At 39.5% G+C, this 19,444-nt stretch overlaps 1 protein-coding gene and 1 pseudogene across 1 annotated transcript in view; one reads left to right on the top strand and one right to left on the bottom strand.

Moving 5' to 3' along the window:
- The window catches only part of tmem163a (transmembrane protein 163a), a 47,316-nt gene extending 39,223 nt beyond the window's left edge, over nt 1–8,093 (top strand). The window contains exons 6-8 of the mRNA XM_053440525.1: nt 2,391–2,502; nt 3,973–4,114; nt 4,319–8,093. Coding sequence (XP_053296500.1) covers nt 2,391–2,502; nt 3,973–4,114; nt 4,319–4,379 — 315 coding nt within the window. The 3' untranslated portion in view covers nt 4,380–8,093. The remainder of the gene's footprint in view (nt 1–2,390; nt 2,503–3,972; nt 4,115–4,318) is intronic.
- An 894-nt stretch (nt 8,094–8,987) lies between these two features.
- Nucleotides 8,988–19,335, bottom strand: LOC128455506 (alpha-1,6-mannosylglycoprotein 6-beta-N-acetylglucosaminyltransferase A-like; annotated as a pseudogene).
- Nucleotides 19,336–19,444: the final 109 nt, after the last annotated feature.

Here is a 19,444-nt window from a genome sequence, read left to right as displayed (position 1 = left end):
GCTTCTCCGCAGACTGTGTTTGATGCTCCAGTGCTATTATGTTAATAGAAGCTGTGGGTGGTTGGCCTCAGAGGAGCTTCCTGACACCAGCAAGAGCCTATTACCACTGTCTGTCTCACTGACGCTCCCCGACGTCCCTTCAGCAGCTCGCTCCCTTTTCCTATCCCTCATCTTTTTCCTTTTATACTCCACTTACTTCATGCCAACACCATCTGTCCTACCTACTTCTTCTTCTTCTCTTTCTGCTTGCTAACAGAATAGAAACTCTGTATCCTGGGTATGTAACCCAGTGATCATCTATGTTTTGAAGAGAAATCTTTCTGAATTACTGACACTGGCAGATTTTCTTGGGCAATTTGTAGACGCATTGGTCTAAAGACTGGCTTCTTCTTAATCTCTGTCTCATTTGTCCAGAGTCTCTCTCGGCCTCATTCATATTTTTTTTTTCCACATCCCCGCTCTCTTTGTTTCCCTCAGCCCTCTTTCATCTCTCTTTCTTTAACCTCTCCCTACAAGCTCACCCAGTCTGTCTCCCTCCATTAACACGTCTATCTTTCATCTGCTTGGTCATGTTCAGACTTTTCACAACAGACTTGTTGGCAGAGGTCTTCATCAGACAGCAGTCAGAAATGATTTATCACATGTGCTCAGTTTCTACATGTCTACAGGACATCTAAATCTGCTGCACAATACGTGGACTGTAAAGTGTTGTTATACCCTTGACAGATTGGCCTGTAAAATCTCATGAGTAGACGGAGCATTGCAGATAATTTAGGAATCCTGATTCCCGTCACGTCCTGGGTTTCTGCTCTCATAGCAGGCCGTCTGCATCCAGCAGCTGATGAAAACACAGAGATTGGCTCTCCTCGCCTGCTGGAGAGCGAGAGATGGCCACACATACTGATGCTACAAGCAGATATACACATGAGGGATCACCTGGGAGGAACAGAAAGGGAAACCTGTTCTTCCACTCTCTAAAACTCTTGTTTTGAAGCCTCAAGTTTTGCATTGGGTTAGGGTTAGGGTTAGGCTAACCCTAACCCTAACCCGTCCGGCACCGTCTAAATCCAGAAGTAACCTGACAGAGCTCAAAGACACTGTGCGCCAATTTACTTACACCTGTGACCTGCACCCATTGGACATATTGGCTTTATCGTCTATTTGACTCTAAATGGAACCATCATTTACTAAATGACCATCATCAGTCAATTTTTCTTCTCTTTGCATTCACTGGAGTTGCCCTCTGCTGGTCATTTGAGAGAGTGCAGGGTTCAGGCTCCACTGCATTGGCTTCACTTTTCATATCTGCAATCGACATCCATTTTTTTTACAGACATATAAACTTATACAAGCAGAAATAAAATGAACCCCTGTTGACTTGTGTGTTTTCAGTATCTGAGCTGCGGCATCTTCACAATACAAATACATAGTGCAGGTTTTTAATGAATGTGCAGATGCTTGTTAGACAGTTTATTTCAGGCAGACATGTGAAAGCATTTTACATCCACTTTAGTCACACTGGAGCACATCACTGCACTGCTGCACTGACAGGCGTATTACTATTTGAACAGTACATCATATTATTTGTGCAAATACAAACTCCAGTGCAGGCAGCTGTGTTGTCACAAAGAGAAGACGACTGGTTTCTCTAAAAACCTTATTCCAAGGTCACCAATAATGAGCTAATGAGAAGCTGTAACACATTTAGATAAAGTGTATGTCAACAGTGTGTCAGTTATTGATGTTGTAGATTGATATATGATTAATTGGCAACTATCTTTAGAACTAATTCACGATTTAAGACTTTTTCTGGCTATATATGATGCTAAGTGTTTTGGGAATTTAGAACAGTTTCTGATATCAAATCGACCAGGCAATGAATCATCTATTCAGGATCATTTGTTTTAGCAGCAGATCTTTTCATTCACCCACACAGTCCCAGCTAATCGTCCGAAAAATGTGCAGAAGTTCAGATTAAAGAACACAGGTTAGCAACAGAATGCAAGTATTTCGATTCTGTGTGTTAGCAGAGGCCCAAGACAACCATCACTACTATTCACTGGTTGGGAGGTTATAGGTTAAATTATATGGCTCTTTTTTCCTTTCTTTTCCTTCTTCTCACCTTCGTGGCCAATTAAATGTGAAAGGGAGATACTCCTGGGTCATGCGTTGTTTTTTTTGCTGAGCCTGTTTGAGACTTACGCTGACAACACTACACCCTCGCTGCACTTTGAGGCATCCTCTCGTTGTCCTTGGGTTGACACGCAAAGTCAAACCTGCATATTTTATTAATGTCCTCACAACCAATTGTTTGTTTTGCTCTTTTGCTTCCTGTTCTATCATTCAACGTGCGTAATTCATGCAGCTTCTCTCCTCCTGTCTTTCCACAGGACGACTTCCTCTTCAGCGTGTCCATAGTGAGCGGGTTCACCTGTATTCTGCTGGCCGTGGCCAAGTTCATGCTGGGAAGAGTGCTGACTAGTCGGGCACTTTTCACTGACGGTAGGATGCCACATACACACACATACAATAGCACAACAATCATAGTCATTCATCAGGCTGTACAATTGCTCTAGAAAAGTAGTATTTTTCTGAGTTAACTTTTATTATCTGAATCAATACTGAGGAGAACATCACTCTTCACTTATGGGATCAGTTTTTAATAGAGTCAGTCACTTCAGTTGTGTTGGTTTTGAGAGAGAAAAATGTGGCCGGGTGAAACTAATAACAGCGAAAAGCAAACCCTCAGTGAGAAGGAAGGGAAGTAAAATAATCTGAAACGAGAGAAAAGGGTAGGTAACAAAATAAAACAGTAACAACAAATGTGCAAAATACAGAAAATAGCCTGGATGTATTTATTTTATCAAATTGTAACTTCTAAATGTTTACATTGTTTAATAAAAAAAATGAATATAAACATGCTGCCTATAGATGCACTGTTTCAATGTGTGTGTGTATGAATGGGTTAATATCAATAAATAATATCAATAAATTTATACTGTAAAGTGGTCATAAACATAACTATTAACAAAATATTCCCAAAACACATTTCATATGCTCAATATTAATGCTCAAAGTGTCATTGTGCAAAGTAACTGGAAGCTAGAATTGCCTCTGAGATATTCTGGAGTAGAAGTCATGACAAGAATGACATTCAAATGAAATCAAGTGTGACAGGCCAGGGGCAGGATTAGGACACAGTAACCTCACACAAATAAAAACAAGTGTGAAAATTCAAAGAAAACAGTATCTTAAAGAATAAAACCAAAACCACAAAATACAGTAAGCCTTTTATGTATTCAATGGTTTAAGTTGCTTATACTACTGAATTGAAAGAAGTTATTTTATCAGTAGTGGCTAATAGACACAAATAAACAAAAGCACAACACACATTCACACATTCACCAACACACACTGAAATACTCAGGTCACAGAACGCACAACACATCAATCCAGTAAACCTGAGTCTGCTGTTCTCAGAGCCAGGATTTATTTCCCTCAAGACTTTGCTTTCTGCAGGCGAGACAATAACGCAGAGTGCACGCTTTCACAAGGAGAAATGTGATTGTGAAAGAACATACAGGGTAACTCAAGTACAGTCAACAATTACAGTAGTCTATATGGACATTTATATCTTTGAGGTTTTAAAAAAATAGCAACACAACACTCCACCACTCACAAATATCCGTCATTTGCCAACTGCACGCTATAGGTCTGTTTAAAGGAATACTGCCACCATTTGGAAACTATTTTTCAGTGAATGTATTAATTCCACTCTCATGTCTGTAGATTAGCTTAACGTAAAGGAGGAACTAAAGACTCCTCAATAAATAATTATGGATGAGAAACAGTATGGCCTACAGAGTTGTGTTAATCACAATATCTAACAGCCGTGTAAAGTGCACAGATCATTGGCCATGTTCATTTCTGTGTAGACATGGCCTAATATTTTCCACATTTTGTGTGTCGCAGCTTTTAACTCTATGATTGGAGCTGTCATGGGATTTTCAATTCTGATCAGTGCCGAGGTCTACAAGCAGCATCCCGATGTCTGGTTCCTGGACGGCACCGTCGGAGTTCTCATGGCACTCCTCATTTTCGGATACGGTGTCAAGTAAGAGATAAGCTAGGAACGATCTTCTACATTTATTAGACCTGTTTCATTGTTTCTGCCAGGTGAATTCCAGTGGCATCTTTATTCTATTAATCATATTAAAGCTTTGTGTTATCTAGGGTTGCTTGTGTTAAACCAGGCTAAGTACTCTCAAGATACTGTGCTTCCTCACTTTCCAATGAGATCATGCTTCTGTCTCCACAGACTCCTGAGGGACATGGTGCCCCGTGTGAGGCAGACAAGGAACTATGAACGTTTTGAGTGAGAGTTGTTGACCAAAAGAGCAATTCTACACACACACACACAAACACACATCATACACATCCTGACTGCCTCCTGTTCTCTTCCCTCATCTCTGTCTTTCTAGTTACCTAAAAATACGCTTCTGCATAACAGAGGGACGTTACACACATATGTTCTCAAACACATGCATACATTTTACAAACATATGCTGTATTTACTGTAGATAGCACAGTCACCTGCAAATACACACACACACACACACACACACACACACACACACACACACACACACACACACACACACACACACACACACACACACATAAATGTCTGAGAGACCTTGAGGGGAAAGGACATGATTGAAGACCTTCTCTTGGGAAGTCTTCTTTTTAACTCTTCTTCACTTTTGATCCATAAAACCACAAATACATAAGAAACACTCGTAGAATGAGGAAAAGACTCACGAACCAACAAGAGTAATCTGTTTGTTCGGCCTGTATAATACAGTAGGTGCTGCTAATATGCTGTAAAGAGACGTAGCTAAACTCCATCTTGAGCTGCCCACTGATTTATTTATTTATCCGATTATTATTATCATCAGTTATACTTAAGTACAGCGGCTCCTTTACTGTAACACAAAAGAGAACCAGTCAACACCTCACCAGCCTCCCCCCTTCGATGCAGCCACTTCAGATCGTAATTTGTTCCTGAGAGAAAGAGAGAGGGAGTGAAAAAGAGAGAGAAAGAAAGCGCCTCTGCTGAGTCAGCAGCCCTTTGTCCAAAAGGTGAAAAGCAGCGGTGTCCGCGGTGAGGTCAGCCTCGGTCTGAAACCCCCGGGCCTAAAATCAACAGGAGTCTCTTAACGACACGTATTTGCCAGACTATGGCAGGAAACCTGATTGCACAAAGCTGACGTTAGTTGGCCTGTTGGTGTTATATTGCACAACCTTCTGCACTGTACAGTATAGTACAATTAGCAACGTTTTCACCAGTGGTTGCTGCCAGTTTAGCTCAGTGCCCAGAAAGAAAACACCTAACCACAAAATGAGTTGAGGGTATTGAGCCTGTTTTGTCTGAGTGACTGTAATGTTTCCTTGCCACTCATTGTACATGCGTAGTCTTTTGATTTGTTTACATACACAAACACATACCATGGCTAGTTATTAACTGTTATCCATAATCAAACTATTTTTTACTCGACACATACAGTGACATTACAAAGTTTTACCAGTTAAAAGTAAATAATTTGCAATGTTTTTATAAGGGTGAGATGGAAAAAAGCACATGAATATTAATATTGCTGTAAAAACCTATCAGGCTTAGATAATTAATAGATGAGAAATCATAAAAATAACATTGGCTATTATCCTGTTTGGCATTTTCTTTATGTACTTGATCAATTCGGGTTATTTATTACATTCATATATATTAAGGAGGATGAAACCTCACATGAATCTAAGCACAATAACAAAGATGAGGCCGCCTGTGGGAATATCATCATTTACACTGAATATCATTAGCAGAGATCGTGTTTCCTCCATGTGACTGCTCTGTTCTGCATGTTCCCATTGTTATCATTCTTTATTATGTGACATGAACAGAATGTTAATACACACAACGCGCTCTGTAAATATGTTTATTACACTGTTCAGGTGCATCGGTAACAGAAGACACAAATAGACGTAGCGATTTAAGGCCAACATAAACAGGCTTTTTGGAGTAGACAGCTCATAGTTGCAGTATGATCTGTGTTGCATATAGTTAAACTTGTTTACTCTAGTGTGCATATACTGTAAATGTTGTTTTACATATAACTGTAGATTATTGGTGAAATGAAACGACGAGTTCTAACTGTACGTTTTTTGCACTGTAAGTGGAAACCTCAGATTGGGTGTAGGTGTGATCTGTCAGTGCTGTCCAAGGCTCAGCTGTGTTTTGCAAATTCCTCTAAAAGCACTTTTTAGAAGTTTATCACAGAGCAAATCATGATTTTAAATGCTGACAGCGTGTGAAAGTGACGAAAGCCACAGAAATCCATATTATCTGATTGAACTTGAGTAACTAGAGACACTTGGTGTCCCAAACTCTCAGTGAGACCCTGATTTAAACAGAAATTAATTGTGCGGATTGATGTCCTGTCGAAGGACACTTTTCTAAGAAAATCGAATCTAAATGACCTATTTCATTCACAAATTTGATTTAATTTAGTCGACTAATTTTATACGAATGTAATGAGAAAAATGTTATGATAAATGAACAGATGTAAATAATGAAAAAATGCTGTATTATCTGCAAATCTATTGGATGAGTTCATAGCCTCCTCATTTATAGTCCATTAAGTGAAAGTAAACAGTTTGAAGCCTGGTTTCTTCCTGTGAATGTGAATTTATAATGCTTGTGCGCCCCCTTGTGGTCGTAAGCCACATGACAAAAGGAGTCCATTAGTATTCAGTGCACTGGAAACCAGCGGAGAGTTGAAATCGATACCAGGCTGAAGACAGTTACAAGGTCTTGGACAGTGACTCCGATCGGGCCTACATCCACTCTACACTGTAATTATCAATTGTGAGTCGACACATTGGACAAGGTGCAAAATCCTCGGTGTTGTCTTCAGTTGTATTGTTTGAAGTCTAAGCCAAAAACTGAAGATGTGAAGCTCATACCAGTTCAACTCACCTACAGCACACTGATTGGTAATATCCCCCCCCCGCCTCTCCGATGCATAGACGACAATCTTTACCATGACTTCTATAAGCAAAGCACAGTGTTTATATGCTGACACCACCACATAGGCACGCAACAAGCTCATCCTAACACAGTCTCAGTGACAGTAAGCTTTACTGGCTCTGTCGCCCATATGGTAAAACTGTTGTGTTCGGATAAAGCGGAGACTTTCGATCTCGGTAACACAATCCTTTCTACCTCTCTATCGGCACTTTGCTTTTGTTTTCAGACCACTTCTCTTGTTATGATAAATGCCACAGAAACATAGCTCTCGCTCCTCAGTGGTGTTGGAAGCTGCTGTGCTCATTTTAAATCACTGGAAAAGTACAACAACTGAAAAAGGGAGTACAAGCTGTCTGTAAGCCCATAATCACAACAGTTGCATTTGTATTTCATTCATAGAAAAAATAAAAAAATCCCCCCTTTCCCAGGACATGTTTCAATGCTCGCACTCCAGCTCACTAAGACTCTTCTATATCTGTGAAAAATTACTCATGATTATTTATTTTATTACATTTTGTTGAAATAGCTCAGACACAGATTCTGCAGCTGAATGACCTTTGTGCCAAATCCCCGAAACCACACGTCCGCTCCGCTGACGTTTGTGTAATTTGTAATCGTATCGATGAATGAACTGGTTATCATTATTGCACCAGTAAAGGCATCAACATCACACCCAATCATTTCACTTCATTTATTGAAAATCAATTATGACAGCAATACCGAAACCACTTCTCTGTTACCATAGGCTTTGCATGGGCTTTTAAAACCCCCTTACAGCTACAGTGGTTACGAAAGCATTGCAGCCACACACACACACACACAACACACACATATGTAACTGAAGTGACAACGAGGCTGACTATGTAACAGAGTCGTTATTTATCTGTTTGTACATTAATGATATCAGTGGTATTACAGAGGATGTAAACACCATTTATTTATTTAAATGAATGATATTTCTTTGTCAAAGAGCGAAGTTTTATTGAGTAATAAAGTTTTATCCTGCTTATTCATCAATGCTGTTGAGTCATTGTGTGTTTGTCGTGGAAGGTCAACCTCCAAAGGGAAGTGGGGATGAATATTCTTAGTCAATTATCTGACGTGTAGTTAAGGAAAAGTAAAATAAAGTTTATTAAACAGTTATAACTTGTATGCACACTATTCAATGGTATTTCAAGTATCACATAAAGATTTCCCTCCCACATTTAAATTCACTAGACCCAGATTTGTATTTGGATCTGTGTATTGGACACATTCATAAATATCAGTTCCATTAACATGTCTGATAATTGAGTATTGTTTTTTTATGCATAGAATTTGCCTTGAATTGTTGAACCGACAGATTCTATCAGTAAATTTCATTAGGAGATAAGAAGAGTGAAAAATGTATTAAATGCAGAAGACTTAGATTAAACATATTTAATATAACATATATTTATTGTACAAAACTGCAACAGTTAAAATCACAGATATTTTTGTTATGTCACACTCCAGTGAATGCGAACCTCCAAACAATGTTGCAGGAGGACTTTCTGTTCTGTTTTGTTCTGATCATACCTTAAAAAAAGCAGCATATATACAATTTTTATTTTATTAATATATGCATATCATTTTAAAGTAGTGTTTTCTTTGGTGTATATGGCTGCTTAACTTCCATAGCACGCTATCAGCCATGACAGAAGATGGTAGCTATACACATGACAAAGATAGAAATACTGACGGTTGTTGATGTTTCCTGTGACTTCCTAGTGGGGGGGGGGGGGGGGGGGGGAGAGGATTGACCTGAGCATGTGCAGTGTGAGTGTCATCATTAACACGTGTTTGATTAGAGGAACGAGATCCTGCAGAGTTTCTCCGGCGGCGCTGGATCTGTGAACGTGAATGTGCGAGTGACAACCAGCTGTTAGACACGTGCCCTGCATGAGGCAATCTGGTCTTTAATGTAGTCTCTGCAGGGACAGATGCGAATCAAGGACTGGTTGAAGAGCAGGGGGTCAGACTGGAACAGACAGGGTTTGGTACCGTTGTAGGAAACAACAGGCTACTGTCAGACACTTCTGATGTTTGACAATCTGCACCAAGTCTGGAAAAACAAAAAGGAGGAATAATCAGCAGCTAGGAACAAAGTTATAAAGACTAAGATTGTTATTTCAATGGAAAGGGTCAAAAGCAATTGACAGTTTTTTTGTCTTATGATCTCTTAATTACTCCTTCCTCTATTTCAATTTCTAAATTATCTGATATTTATCGTATATATTTGCAAAATGTCAAATCATGACTGAAAAGTCAGAGACAAAGACAGTGAAAGACAATGGAAAGACTTGTGTGACAGTGACGTTTGACTTGAAGGCAACGTCTCGAAATTGAAACATATCTTTATATATCCTCGGGGCACATCACAGTGAAATTAAACATATTTTCATCATTGGTGGCAAAAAGAACAAGCTCTATCATTTGCTACTGAATATTAAATGAAAATGTGAACAAATATTGGGGGAATTCTGCATAAAAGACGTAATTAAGGTCGGTTTTGACTCATACGATCAGTTTTATATCTAATCTATTGTTATTCCAAAAAGTTGTTCAATGGTAACATAGAAATCTCTGTGTGTGTGTGTGTGTGTGTGTGTGTGTGTATTTGTGTGCTTACTCCTTCCCACCCTCTGACACGCCTGTTTACAGGAATTGCCCGGCTCCGCCTTCACAACCTGGGCTGGAGCAGAAGTCCTAAAGCAAAAAATATATCTATCTATCTTTTCTAATCATGAATCTATTTCCTCTCCATCGTTTTGGCAATTACACAGACAGGCTCCAACCTGTTTTTCAATCAGGCTGCTGAGCCTCTGGAGCATCCCGTCACACGTGAACTCATAGGGAAGGTAGGGCTCAATCTGAAAGGTCAAAGCAGAATGTTCAAGATGCAAATAGCTTCGCTTCAGTGTGATGGTGATGGAGAGATTGTGTGAAGGACAAAGTGAGGAAGGGTTTTCATCAAACTGAGCCTGTATTTTCACTTTGCTGTTTGAGAAACAAGTGAATGAGGCACCAAGTGGAGAAATTGAGAATAGCAGTGAGAGCTTTCTCTACTTCCGTCTAATTGAACATGTCCATACGTACGGCTCTCCTATGGCCTCAACGTAAAGAGTCTGCAATGACAACTGATCAAGTGTCAGAAAATATCTTCCTGGAAAATGATTTGATTCTTTCTGCCTCATTTCACTGAGGTTTGACTCCACCAAAGGTAAAATTCTCTAATATCGTTAAATAATATATCAAAGGAAGTGTCACAGCTTGGAACATGAACACGGACCTCTCTGATGTTGGGCTTTCCTTTGAGGAACTTTGAGATCAAGCTGGTCAGCGGGGGGGTCGCAACCTCGGGTTCAGGAAAGCACAGCTATTGGCTAAGGCGTCCAGAGGGGCGGGGCTTTTATATGGGAAGGAAAGCCCCACAAAAACCTACAGACCACAGATAAAATAAAAACAGTTTTTTCCACATGTATACAACAGCTATTATATGTACAGTATGTATGATGAGCACATGCACTTGTTTATTGTCACCACAAGGTGCCAGACAACACCAGCACAAGAAAAGACTGCTCCTACAGCTCCTGCTTCTATACACAGGATCCATCAAATTCATTTCGATTATGTTTTAATTATTTTCAAACATGACATGATGAGCAACAGCATTTTTTAATGGTTATTCCAAAATGTGGACATATGAAGAAACATGCAATGCTGCTTACTGCACACTGATGCATGAACAGAATATGTTACATTGATGAGCAGTGCATATAACAATCTAATCCTTCAAAGCAAAGATCTGTTTGTGTTGCTGGAAATCCCTGCTTCCACATATAACAACATATATTACTGTGCAAACATTGTGGGCACTTATCAGATCCTCAGTCTTCATGCAGATGCTGGTCCACAAGTTAGTCCACAGCAACAACACTAAACATTCAGCCCGAGTTTCAAACAACTTTCGATCAATAACTAAATGAACAAGTAGTAGCAGATAGACTGGTCCCCCCATCGATCTGATCTCACCATAATGGAGTCAGGCTGGGATTGAACAGACGTAATACACAGAGGAAAACCCACCTACCTTCCAAGTATCTTGAAATACGGTGTGCAGGCGTGTGTGGGGAGATGTTTTAAAGCCAACGGCTCCCAACACCAGATAATAGTTTGACTAATCAACTAGTTATGTATAAAATTCGGTAATTTTAATAATTCATGGGTTTTATTTCTGAAACTATGCTACTTTACTTTTCAAATCTTTGCACAGCACAGTAAATACAGCAGTAAAGCATCTGCCTCCACCTAGCCCTGATTCCCAAAAAATATGTTATAATGAAAATCCATTTGTTATTCGGGAACTAGTGAAAAAATTATTTGCAATGTTTGAGAGAAATATGCCCCTTTTTTCTGGATCCGTTCCAACAGTTAATTAGTTCTTTCTTGGTCTGTGTTCCAACCTTCAACCAAGTTTCATGAAAATCTGCTCAGTCGTTTTTGCAAACTCTTGCTGACAAACCAATAAACAACTTCCTCGACTGTAATTGAATACAACAAACTTAATATACACAACTAATTCTCCACATTAAATGTATAACATCAGAAAACTACTTCACATTGTCTCTACGCTCAGAAAGTTTATGACTTTTTCCCGATAAACAATGCTAAATTATTAAATGAATGAATTCCCTGCACAGAACAATGTCTTTTAATATGTCAGCTCAGTATTGTGTGGTAGAGCCACCTTACAAATTGTAATTTTTCTGGTTCTGTTAAAGTGTAAATCCCTGGTAAAGGTTATCTCAGAGGAAAGATCACTGGGTTTCAGAAGAATGTTAAACAACTGACACAGAACACCTTTAGTGACTGAATGGAAAGTTCACAGCTGAATGTGCTGCTTGAACATGAACTATCTGAGTCTTCTTTTGTCATTGGGAAGATGTCTGGATGATTCAGACTTCCTCTTATCAATAGTTGCAGATAAGTGTTAAGTTCATGCTTTGTGGTCATGTCTTTACTTTGTCGCCTACATCAAATGTTCAAGCTCAGGTTGTGGCAGAGTGAAATGCAATGCTTTGTAACAAAGTGGATTTATACAAGAGAAAAGAAATATAAGAAAAGATTTAGCATGAGGAAGTGGAGCCTCAGTTCATTCCTGGATAGGAGGAGGAAGAGGAGACCTATCGTCCATGTTTAGACACAGCCTGTGATATAAAACAATCAATGAAATGCTGTAGAAGAAAGACGTATTGAACATGGTGTAGAGCTGCGCTGGGGTCAGCCTGGAGCCACCAAAGGGATTTTGAAGTTTGTGCTTCTGGGCCCAAACTGCATGATTGAAGTCTGGTTCAGTGCCAAAAGTGTCCAGCACACGCATCATGCATCTGGTGGACACACAAACACATCCCACTTATAATACACTTACAGCAATTAATGGGAAATAACATGTACTGTTTTTTAACAACACAACCTGTAGCTCCATTATCAAAACGCATCCTCTACCATGAAATAAAAGAAGGCCAGTGGTGGGGGCGCATCACATCTGATTATTGTTGAACATTGTGTTTCAGAAGCATTCACGTTAATATGCTGCCTTCAAAGGCTTTTACAAAGCAGCTGCTGGGATTTGCTCCCACTCGACCACGAGAGCATCAGTTATGTTGAGTCACAGTGTTCTGCCTCAAAGCCCACCTTTCAATTCTTCACAGGAACGTTGGATGTGATCTGATCAGTCGTGTTCTTTCCAACTTAAACCAGGAATGAGATCATAAAAGTTAGATGAGGAAGCAAAACGAGTGGTTTAAAACCTCAAAAATACACTCTCTCTGGAAGATTAATAAAGGATTAATGATCCATTTATTAATGACAGATAGACTATCTATACATTCTAAATAGATCTGTACTTTGAAATTGTACTTGGAAGGTATGTAACAGTATATAAGGGTTAACTGAAGCCACTCAGTCAACAGTACTGTCTACTGCATTAAGTGAAATAACCACATCTTTTGCAATTGTGTAGCACGATTTGAGCGCTTCAGTATGTGCAGCTGAATTTCACACTGAAAAGCACATACATTCTCACATCAGAGTATCAGTGTGTTGAGGTGCAGCCGCACACTGTTCCCCGCCCACACATCATTCCATTGAATTTACAGAAATGTTCATACATGAGACTTACGATTACATGGAGATACAGTTATTTGATTGAAGGTTGACTGCCAGCACGAGCAGCATGGGAGTCTCTAACGTACCGCTATAGTTTCCATACACTCCAACCAAATCCAATCTGCACAATTCTCTCTTCAACCTAATAGTTCTCTCCCAAACTCAGGTGGCAGTGAAGTGTGTCCAATGTTCTCCTTCCAAAGGTATGATGAGTGATCACTTTTATCGTAAAAAGTTTTTTTTATCCAAATAAAACTGGTCTCCATGATGACACATGTGTAAATCAGGCCTCAGTGAAGGCTCCATGGATTCTACACTGTACCTAATCATGCAGCTTCGGAATGCACGATCCAGTATCTTTGAAAGAATGATGTTCATTCCTCCAGTAGCATACAAAATGTCCATTCAAGGCCGAGGTGAATTGAAGCCGTCCTGAAAACCTGAGGGGCCTAGAAAACCCTGTGGTTTCGCTTCATTGTAAGTGTATTATTCTATTCCTCTATGAATGGAATGTGTTTCAATGTGTATTCATACAACATGAGGTCTTTGGAGCAGAGTACCGCTGATATATGAGTCACTGGCAGCAGGAATTTGTGATCTAAAAATCTGAGGCTGAAATTGTACAAATTGTTGATTTATTTACCCTAGAATGGACCCTTTATATTTACATATTATATTTGAATACTTTATATTTGAATACTTTATAATTAAATACTTTATATTTACCTTGGGTCTTATCTGAAGAGGCTGCCATGTTTTTAGCAATCGTCCAAACTAAACCCCTTTTGAGTTGTGACCACAGGTTCTCTTTAATATTGGAGGAGGAGGGGGAGGTGACACATTGTCTCAGTCAATCTCACAAGAATATTCGACAGATAAGATAATGACACTCACTTGTATTTGATCCAGGATTCCTGAAGTACTTCCTGAAACTGTCTGAGCCCAGCGATGTCCATATAGATCAGCTTTGTTTTGGATTTTGACTGACGAGAGGGGCAAACTAAAGAGACAGAGAAACAAACGTAGAATGAATACACAGAAAACAATCAAGGAGAAATTAACGAGCCGATTATAACTTAAAAAAAAATACTACAGTGTGATTTTTTCATCCATAACCTCTTGATTAAATCAAATGTTGTCTTCCCCCACTCATTTACTCTCACAGCATCATCCTGATTGACAGCCGTCTGCAACAAAGGCTCTTCTTGTGTGCACTCACTCGTTTAGATCAGATACAGAGGCAGAAAGGTGAAGATGGTGACCGAGGATTGTGAAGTGTGGAGATAAGGTCCCTCCACTGGACTAGTTCCCCGAGGGGGCCGACCACTGAAGGACCTGTCTGCTGTTCTAAAACCTGACTCCTCTGTCAGTGCTCCAGGATGCACCCGGATCTGGGGAGAAGGAGAAGTCGTTTGGCAGAATCCAGTCATTATCATTCTCCGTTTATTCATGTCTACAGGGCTGTGGGCTCGGGCCCAGCTGTTGAGCGTCATCAATGGCCTGTATGTTATCCCTTCTGATTAGATGTTTGTCCGACCCTGTTGATGAAGAGCTGGTTTTCAGTCTTTTGTTTGCTTCTGTATCAAACTGAAAACCCACTGAAAAATTGCCAGGAATTTCAAGTGGAAAATCTGCCACCATTGTTATGGTAAACTGCATATCTGGAATGGAGGAGTGCCGGAGCACCACAGACTAAGTAGAATAGAGCTTAGCAAACAGCTGTCACAGGATCAATGGGGAGGTAAACATTACGTGTTTGGCTTTTCGCTCTGTGAGGTTGGTTTTGTCTGAGAGAGAGAGAGCGTCCGGCCTCGACCCAAATCTCATCCATACTTTGAATTCTTTGGTGAATCTCTGGTGGACTGTGTTCTTCAGAGATGAGTACAGACCCTGCAGAATGGTCCCTACCACATCCTGGTCAGACTCTGCCTGCAAAAATCAACCAGACACAAATTCAATGCTTTGTTGAACTTTAGTGCTGATAATTAAATTCTAAATATTGAGTTTTCTTAAGTACTAAAAAACCCTGTGCTCACACTCAAACAGCCCCTGCTTTGGTTTTCATTAGCTCTGCTTGTGCACAAACTGCAGGCCGCTTGCACTCAGATATACTTGTTTCTTGACCAGTGCACAGCAGCTTCAGCTCTTCTCCTTGTGCTTCTCTCCACGCTTAAAATGTCTGCTCTTGGATTTTTCCTTCTATGCTCTTATTTTTTTTTTGTCAAAATTCCCAAAAACCAATAATATGCAAGGTGTTGTGGTGACAAGTGAAATTGTCCCTCCTTAGTTGTGGGTGAGATAGCTTGTATAGAAAATTTGGAAAAAGCTACAAGCATAAAAAACACGGAAAAAATACCACTGCGCATACACACAAATAACATGGCGTCTCGGATTCTTTGGCCTCGTCTTTACCTCCGACCTTTCTGCTTGAGCTGAAGAGGAAGATCGACCTGGGAGCACAAAGCACCACGAATCAATCTTCATCACAACACGGAGAGGAAGCGAGGGCGAGTTAGACCCGAGCATAAACACCAACATTGCGTTGCCGAGCAGGTGCTCTGTGAAATTTAAACCTCCTGGGTACCTCGCATGACTGCCATAACAGGGATCAGTCCTCCACATCTCCTTCATCCACTGGAGCAACAGCAAACCACAATGGCCTCAAGAATGTCAATACAGTGACGAGCAGAACAGCACCAGGTCCAAATGTCCAAAATAAATCAGGCTGTTGAAGCAAGAACAGCTTCACAATAACCCCCCCCCGAAGAGCTACAGGTGAAGACTGCTGCTCTACCTCATATCACATTCCAACTATGTTGAGAAACTATATGTTGATATTGTTTCAGTGAGGAAATCAGGTTGTCATCATTGTGGAAGAGCAAAGTTCGTTTGTGGAAGTGAAACACAAACATTGCAGATTTTGTTCTAATCAATGCTCTATGCATTAAAATATAATAACAGTAAAATGGTAGGAGATAGCAGTACAGACTCCTGATGATCGCTGTATGCATTTCAATAAGTCATTTTAATTGGTGATATCATTAGAAAAAATAGCTGGAGTAGATTCTTTTCTTTCATTTCCATTCTGCATAAATAAACATGCAAATGCAATGCAAATGTAACAAAACCACATTAGTTCATTAAAAGTCTTCATTAACATTCAAGGGTGAAGCCCGTGGGTTTTCACCTCCTGCTTAAGGCACTATTTTTTATTTATTTTTAAATCCACCTCTAATTGACAGGGATTCAGCCAACTTGTGGTGTGTATCGATTCTGTCTCTAATAATTCTTCAAAATCTCCTGAAGGCACATGGGAGGAATAATGAGTCGATTCCTTCAGTGAATCAGCTGCTAAGTTGTTTGCTCAAGCTCCTTCCAGCAGTGAAACAAAAATAAATGAATGAAGGAAAATAAGAATCTGTTTCCTGTTTCTGCAGCAAACAATCAATACTTACTCTACACTGCAAAATAAACACAGTGTGCCTAACTATAAACAATAGTACAGTGTGGTGGGATTTAAGTTTTAAAAATGTATTTTGATTTAGTTGATTCTGAAACATGACAGGAACCTATAGTCAAAAACATTTTTAACGATGTTTTAATTGTTAATATATTACCCAAACCTTGCTGCTTGTTGCTAAGTAACTTCTGACAGAATTTTTAGTTTTATTTTATATATATATGTTTTTTTTATTCATCTACTTTTTAATCTATTATTTATTTTTAAAATGCTACTTTTAGGTATTGTTTTATGTTTCTTTTATAATCTGTCACGATGTTTTCAATATTTTATGTAAAGCCCTTTGAATTGTCTTGTTGTTGAAATGCGCCACACAATTAAACTCTCCTTGTAGATTTCACAGTAACATTAAAATCAGTTACATCAGTGTTTACTAAAACAGTTATTGGAATGTGATAACGTATTAATCCTCAGCTGGAAATAGTCCCCATCATCTACCACTCTTTCTTTGTTATTTTGACAGACTTGGACCTTTTTTTTTTATACAATTTGACCCACTCTCCTGAGAGGCACCTCTTAAATATGAATTATTTAGCTTGAGTTGGTGTGTGACAGACACTGAGGGGATCTATGGAGCCATATATTAAACTCATTTCATAATTAAATCAACATGTCCTTTCTTTTCTATTAAATGGCGTTCTCACATGCTGATTAAATGTAATTGCTTTCCTCTGTACTGATCTGTTAACAGTTTTTCACTGTTAAAATTAGACAAGGTGTGAATATAGTTAGAATCCTCCTCTTAATTCGATCAAAGGTAATTTTAGCAGTGGTGTGGTCGTCTTTGTTCTCTTCCTTCTCCACCTGTAGCTTCCAGAGTTCCTCCAGTGAACCACTTGCTGCTGCAGATGCAGGTTATCAGAATGCAGCTGCTTGGTCACCTCATTTTGAGCTGGACCACCTGCAGCTCTTCTTTGTTGTCCCTCATCGGAGGTGGAGGAGAGGCTGAGAGTTCAGGTTGCTCATTTCAAAATCCATTCCATCTGCTTCGATAATAGCATTTTCAGGAAGCTTGCATCTGAAAAGGACAGTGGGGCCAGTCGACGGCTGTGTACAATCACTATTCAAAGGGTATTCAGTCAATAGATATGTTCTGCCTTCACAGTACAAGCATATGGATTTTACATATGAAAACATTTTAAAATCACATATGAAATAAATGTAAAACAAACTTGTTTCCTCGTCCTATTCAATCCCATCTAATCCCATTGGTTTTACATCTGAAGTTATATTGGCTCCACACATTAAACCATATGGGAAATGCGTGTGGATGGTCATTTCAGGTTGGGGAAATTCCCATTTTAATTGAATATAATAATACATATTCACAATTATGATATTAAATGCGTGCTTACAATAATTTGAGGATTCCAAAATGTTCAGGAGATAATCCACAAACTTTACAAGGAGGACAAACTTGAGAGGGGAAGTGGAAGTGTACAAAGTAGTTAAAGGCGAGAGAAGACAGAGCGGAGCAGGAAGAATTTAGAGAAATTAAATCTATTACAACATATTCCTTTGAAAACAGAAGATTGTTCTGACATAACAGAATATTGCTTTTTTTTAAAGCAGATGTTGGTTAAACAGCCTGTTTTTACAGTGAGAATTTTCAAAGGAATGGTTTCAATTACTATCTGTTCATTGGCACTACAGTGGTCAAGGCCTTGAACTTATCCAAATAGAAAAAGGAGCCGAGGGTGAAGAACTGCACATTCGCTTCACTGTTTAAAGGCCATGTGAGGAGCAGAGCTAAAGAACGTTAAATGGCATCTAGGATTCTAACAAAATCCCTCCTCTTCACCTTCATGGCCACTCTTTTTTCACCTCATTGCTTCTTGTGTTTACTTCTCATCTTCAGCCCTAGGTTTTTCCATCCACACTTTGTCATGCCTCTTCAGTTTGTTGCTACCGAGCATCTCAATGTCATCCTGGTGGGAACTGTTATAAGACCCTGTCGGAAAAGACACAGCATTGCGACACAAAGCAAAGTGGTTGTAACACAAAAGACTTTTGTCCATTCTGAATGGGAGCAGGTTAATGTATTACTGCTGTTCCCATCTGCAGTGTTCGGTCGTGACCTTCAGACTTTTAATGTGAACCAAAGCACGGTGTGAACGGTGCCTTGGATCAGGATTGCTTGCTCTGACAATTTAATGTTTCAACAGCAAGGACGTTCATTTAGCTACCACAATGATTTTATACTTGGGACGAGACTAACAGAGTGACATTTATTTAAAAAAAAAATGGATAAATAGCAGAATTGACAATATGTTAGGCGCACGCTCATCTACAAACAGAACAATGTCGAGTAAAGGTAGACGCCATTCACGTATGGTGATCCCAACATGACAAATTATGACTAAAGTCTTTAGTCCACTCACTAAAATGCAAAGGGAAACCAAAACTGGCTGGATCCAATATAACAAAGACCTGAACCTTGGTTTGGACCATGGGGTTCTGGATTAAATCAGCTGGTTTCTTTACCTGAAGCATTGTCCGTGTTATCGGTAAGTTTCAGTGGCTGTGCAGTGAAAAGTGTCATCGTGCTATTTATCAGTGTCACTGCTTAAAAGTAGCTCAGGATCTAGGATACTTAGATCCAAGATCAGATCTTAGATTAGATGATTAGCTCTGGATTTGTTAAACAATAT

The sequence above is a fragment of the Pleuronectes platessa genome, chromosome 14 (genome assembly GCF_947347685.1).
Source record: "Pleuronectes platessa chromosome 14, fPlePla1.1, whole genome shotgun sequence".
NCBI lineage: Eukaryota > Metazoa > Chordata > Actinopteri > Pleuronectiformes > Pleuronectidae > Pleuronectes > Pleuronectes platessa.
The sequence above is the reverse complement of the archived record's forward strand: the minus strand, read 5'-3'. Positions and strand labels throughout refer to the sequence as shown.